This window comes from Netta rufina (assembly GCF_964035555.1).
Source record: "Netta rufina genome assembly, chromosome: 24".
Lineage (NCBI taxonomy): Eukaryota > Metazoa > Chordata > Aves > Anseriformes > Anatidae > Netta > Netta rufina.
In genome coordinates, this window is record NC_140148.1 from 4,733,575 (window position 1) to 4,739,550 (window position 5,976).

General features: G+C 48.4%; 1 protein-coding gene across 1 annotated transcript; it reads left to right on the forward strand.

Moving 5' to 3' along the window:
* Nucleotides 1–1,978: 1,978 nt before the first annotated feature.
* LOC311218607 (feather keratin Cos1-2-like) lies at nt 1,979–2,727 on the forward strand (the record flags this gene model as incomplete). Its single annotated transcript, XM_084301351.1, has 2 exons — nt 1,979–2,080; nt 2,401–2,727. 2 exons carry the CDS (start codon nt 1,979–1,981, stop codon nt 2,725–2,727), a joined length of 429 nt encoding a protein of 142 aa, XP_084157477.1.
* Between the last annotated feature and the right edge of the window lie 3,249 nt (nt 2,728–5,976).

A 5,976-nucleotide genomic window follows, 5' to 3' on the forward strand; every position in this document is an offset into this window, starting at 1 on the left:
GGGTATATATTTCTTCCATATAGCTAACTAGAACAAAGCATTTTTGAACTTTCACCCATTGGCCCCAGTCTAAGTGCACTTCATCTCTAGAGTCCAGCTTCATCTCCTTTGCATCTTCCAGTGAAGTGGGAGTAGACAATGCAAATGTCTGTTTGGCTTTCTCCGTGACACTCACAGCATCTGTCCTTCTTCCCACAGCACAGCAACACCAGGACCCATGTTTCTCTGGTTCAGTGCCACTTCTGCCCAAGGTTTCAGGCCCTGCATGACTCAGCACCAGGCCCATGATTCACAAACGTATGTGTGGCATTGGTTTCCCCATGGGGGACCTCTGTCCCACCCCACACACCACTGACACCTCACCAGCAGCAGACCCACACAGGGCTGGGCCTTCTTGAAATGGGCAGGATTCCTCAGCCTTTCTCCCTGTACATAAAGCTAATGCCATCCTTTTGAACTCTCTAGCCATGGGGAGTGCAGCCATGTCCTGGCCTGGAGAGTCAGGGAGGGGTGACTGCCACCATGCTTTTACACTCTGAACCCTGCACTCTGGAATTAAAGTATGGATCCAAACTGCTGTGGACCTTGTTGGGGACTGAAATTGGAAGTAGTAGAGGGTGAACTTCCTAGGGTAAGGAGAAGAAAGGCTGTAGAAACAGTCACAGAAGGCTGCATTTCAGCATGTGCTGAAATGTGCTGTGGGCACTTCTGGGCTGGGTTTGTTCTGTAGTTGTTGAGCTGTTCTCGGGTTCCTTCTTGCTCTGGCTGCTCTCTGAAGCACATGGACTGAGCACTGGAGAATGCCCTGAGGTGACCAGCACATTCACTTGTGAGGGGGGACATACAGATCACACAAACATGAACCTGCTCATGCATGCTTGTGTGGAATCGTGCAAAAATCACTGCCCACAGACACTTGCATAAATCCAGCACACAGGCTGTGGTGTTTTCAAATGGATGGCCAACTAAACTGCACCACATGGCTTTCTCATTCCCCCACCTCAAAGGAAGATGTGAGGAGAAAATATTTAAACTACAGGGCTTATGAGTTGAGATAGGGTAGTTTAATTAAAGGAAAATAAAAGAAAGAGAGAAAAAAAAAAGAAGAACCAACAAGCAAAGGCCATTTGAAAGCGAATTGAGAGAAAACAACTATTCTCTACTTCCCATAAACAAATAATGATCATCTATGTCTTTGGAAGCAGAGCCTCAATAAGCCTAGCTGTTTTTTGAGTGGAACATAAAAGCTCCCCCTTTTCCTTCCTCTTTCACATTTTTACTGCTGAGTATGACATCATCCAGTTTGTAATAGCCCTTTGGTCAGTTTAGGTCAGCTGCCCTGGTGATGTCCCCTTCCCAAGTCTTGTCCACCCCCCACCTCCTGGCTTTGGGGGGCTTGGAGAGAGTTGATGCTGTGCCAGCACTGCTCCACCATAGCCCCAACATGGTTGTGATGGCAATGCTGTTCTAGCTCCAAGTGCAGAGCACAGCACTCTAGGGGCTGCTGTGGGGAATGCTGAGTCTGTCCTAGGCAGCCCCAGTACAGGCAAGTGCCCACAAGAGAGGAACATGTGCATGAACGTGACAGAGTCTGCATTCAGCTGAGGCCAACCTGGGAGCAACCCCAGCAGAGTTTCTGGGCAGCATTTGTACTTTGGGTGAAGTCCATGATTTCATGTGGTACCCAGAGTGGGGTAGGTCACAGCCAGGAGCTGGGTCCCAAAGTGCCCCTAAGGAGTCACCCAGGCGGACATCATTTCCCTTTATTGGACTCTTCCAGCATGTGAGTTGAGTCTTCTGCCCACATTGATATGTGTTGCTGCCACTCAAAAGTTGCCTTCTCTGAGGCAAAAGCACAGCATAAACCAGGAAATGAAAAACAGCAGCATCACAGGAAGGCAACACACATCCTGTATCATTAGCTGGGATGTTTTGCATTCAAGAGCAGCTTGTCAGAAAATAGTCCCTGCTTCAAGGGATGCCTCTGGACATGGGGCAGCTAAGGCCCACTATAAAAACCAGCCCATCTCCGTGCTCCCTTATCCACTTCTCTGGCCTTCTTCTTGTGAAGACTCAACAGGTGAGTGTGAAGCCCCTTCTTGTCGTGGTCATTCTCCAAAAGGACTGGGGCTGCTGTTTGTGGGAGAGGGAAGGGAGGAGAAGGTTTGCCATGGAGGCAGGCTTGACCATCTGTACTGTGGTGGCTTCTGGGCTGTGGTCTAGGTTGTACCCAGATAGGTCCTGGTGGCTGTTTTTGGGCCCTGGCAGGATGAGGCCAAGAAGCCTTCACAAATCCCTCCGGCTCACAGCATGGCCTGTGCCTTGGTTCCCTCTCAGTGTGGTGACAGGCTGCTCATCACGCATGCCCATGTTGAGCTTCCTCTTTGCCCTCTCTCCCAGGTGCACCTCCTGCCCTCAGACATGTCCTGCAATGACCAGTGCCAGCCATGCCAGCCCTGCGGCCCAACCCCGCTGGCCAGCAGTTGCAACGAGCCCTGTGTCAGGCAGTGCCAGAACTCCACCATCGTCATCCAGCCCTCTCCTGTGGTGGTGACCCTGCCCGGTCCCATCCTCAGCTCCTTCCCACAGAACACGGCTGTGGGATCCTCCACCTCCGCTGCCGTTGGCAGCATCCTCAGCTGTGACGGCGTCCCCATCAACTCTGGGTGCTGTGACCTCTCCTGCATTACCAGCCGCTACTGTGGCAGCAGGTGCCGCCCCTGCTAAAGGTGCCAGACAGTGCCCCAGACCAGGACCCCAGGAACTCACAACATGCTGCTGGACAAGAATGGACAGAAGAACAAACTTTATGTTGTTGTTTTAAGAGGAGCTGACTTGTCCTGTAAAGACAGATAGGAAGGGGCCAGCCTGGCTTCTCTGACAACATGACCGATGTCTACTTTTCCTGTTTTCCACTCACTTATTCTTTTTCTCTCTTTTCTTTGTTGCCCTCTTCTCCCCTTCAAACTCTCTGTGAGGCCACCAGAAACTAGCCTGGAGTGACCTTCTATCCTCTCTCCACTTGTGCGTCCAGTTAGATGGATGCCCTGTGTCAGCTCTGCCTTAGAATGATTTTTGTCTGCTCCTGCTGCTCTCTGCCCTCGGGGCCTCCTCTTGGAGTCACCTAATTTCCCTCCTGAGACTCAATAAACATTTGTAGGAATCCTGATGGTGTCTCTGTCTGGTCTTTCCATCTTCATAGAGATGGCCAAAGGTGAAAGTTGTTGCTTTGGTGGGAATTTTGATGTCCCTCACAGGTCTGCTGTTGGAACGTTACTGTTTCATGTCCTTATTAACAGCATAGACTTTGGGATCAAGTTCTCCCTCAGCAAGTCTGAAGATGACATCAAACATAATGGACTATTCTATACAACTGAAAGAAGGGATGCCATCCAAAGGGACCTGGAGAAGCTTTAGAAGTGGGCCCAAATGAACCTGATGAGGTTCAACAAGTCTAAATGCAGGGTGCTGCACCTGGTCTGAGGCAATACTGGACATGATTGCAGACTAGGAGAAATACTCATTGAGACCAGCCCCGCAAAGAATGACTTGGGGGTTTTGGTGGACAAAAAGCTCAACAAGAACCAGCAGTGTGTGCTTGCAGTCCAGGAGGGCAACTGCTTCCTTCGATGTATCAAAGAAGTAGTGGCCATAAGGCTGAGAGAGGTGATTGTCCCCTCTACTCTATCCTCATGAGGCCCCACTTGGAGTGCTACATCCAGGTCTGGGGCCCTCAGAACAAGAAGGATGTGGACCTGCTAGAGCGAGTCTGGAGGAGGGCTGGAAAGATGATCAGAGCACCTCCCCTATGAAGAAAGGCTGATAGCGCTGGGGCTGTTCAGTCTACAGATGGGAAGGCTCTTGAGAGACCTCACTGCAACTTTTAAATACTTAAAGGGGGGTTATAAAAAAGATGTAGAACAACCTTTTACTTGGTCAGAAAATTTGATTGGTCTTCCATGATATTCTTGTCTCTAAAATGGAGAGACATGGATTTGACAGATGGACCACGTGGTAGGTAAGGAATTGGCTGATTGTTCACACTCAAAACATTGCAGTAAATGGCTCAATGTCCAGGGGGAGATCAGATATGAGTGTTGTTTTTCAGGGGTCAGTATTGGGACTGGTACTCTTAAATATATTTGTCAGTGACATGGACAGTGAAATTGAGTGTATCTTAACAAGTTTCCCAATGACACCGAGCTGTGTGGTGCAGACAACACACTGAAGGGCAGGGATGTCATCCAGAGGGACCTTGACAGGCTTGAGAGGTGGGCCTGTGCGAACCTCATGAGGTTCAACAAAGGCCAAGTGTAAGGTCCTGCATCTTGGTCAGTCAATGCCAAGCACATCTATAGGCTGTGTGGAGAGCAGCTCTGAGTAGAAGGACCTGGGGTTGCTGGCTGATGAGAAGCTCCAAGCACTTCTTGAAGCCCAAAAGGCTTGATGCTTTTAACCACTTCCCTGTGGAGCCTTTTTCAGTGCCTGAACCATGCTAGTGTCAGTTGCCATGGACTGCTTAGTAAAGTATAAATATTGACAGAAAGATCTTCAAAGAATCAGAACTGTGGTGGGATGGGAGGCAGAAGAAGAGAATGCCTTGTGGTGAGTGAAAGACTATGGAACAGGGAGAATGGCAAAGATGATACAGATGTAGGAGTCTGCCATGAAAAGCAGCATGCTTCAGATGATGAGGGCAGAAAGGATACATTCAAGGTTCTCGCCCAGCATTGTACTCCCCAGGCCAGGCTCAGAAGAGGCCCACCACCACAGCAGAAACAGACAATAGTGTTCCTGGTATCCACTCTGCATCCATGCTCCTAAGGAGAGGAGGAAGCAGAGTTTCTTTCTCATGACTGAGGTGTAATGCAATGCCTTGTGTGTGGCAATCAGAGCTCAATATTGAGAAGATCAGAAATGTAGTGATATCCAGAAGAAGTGGAAAAATAACTGTAATAGGCAGCTGGAAACACAAAAGTTTCTTTCTCCTGAAGACATGGAAAGTCTCCAGTGTTTTGGGAGAATTGGTAATGGTATACCAGCTCTCCAAGAAGGTGAGCAGGCTGAGGAAGAAGTACGTTGGGATCCTTAAGTGCTGGGCACTCCCCCCAGCAACAAAGAGGAGATCATTCCCATCAGGATTAGGAGAAAGGTGGAGAATATAATGACCAAAAGGGTGATGTTCCAGCTGCAATTTTCTGTTGAGCCCAGGAGAATGAATTCAGTCCCAAAAGTCCTGATCTCCTTTGCCATGGCTCTAAGATTTCAGGAGATGATGTCAGAGTGAAGTTTTATGCTGCAATAAGAGCAGTAGTAAACATCCACAAAAAGGCCTTTTCCTAGCATAAGTGGCTTTTCTCACGGCCTCTCCTGATCACTGCCACTCTCATTCTCCCTCCACCTTTCCTCTCTACTTTACAATCTCCTTCTATATAGACAACCATACAAACATCTATCCATCCTTCTCCAGGTATACATCTACACACTTTTTTTCATGACCCTTCCGGAAGTCATCTACAAATTACAGTCTGTCAAGTCCAGATTCATTTTTTTTCCCTGTTTCTGCCTTCTTATCTCAAAGCAGTTTCCAATTACAAAGTAGGTCTGAAAAATTTGGAATATTTTATAGAAATTAATTGCCAAGGTTTCAAAGAGATTTTTAAGTTGATGGAAAGTGATGATAGAATTCCCCTGATTTCCTGTATACTATGGGGCTGTGGAGAAAGGTCTACTGCACTTCAGCTAAGCCTGAATAACGAGGACGGGCTGCTGCTGAGAAGTATCTCATGTGAGGTTTCCTTCAGGATATGATGCCAAGGCCATATTGGGATGGTGTCCTAGATGTCACAGGACTCTTACAGTGTCAGTGATGCTTTGTTGAAGCCATTTTCCCCAGACCGAGTGTCACCACCTCCCTTATCCTCATCTCTCCAGGCATGCCCTACTCTCCCAGTAGCTGCAGAATCAGACAAAGGC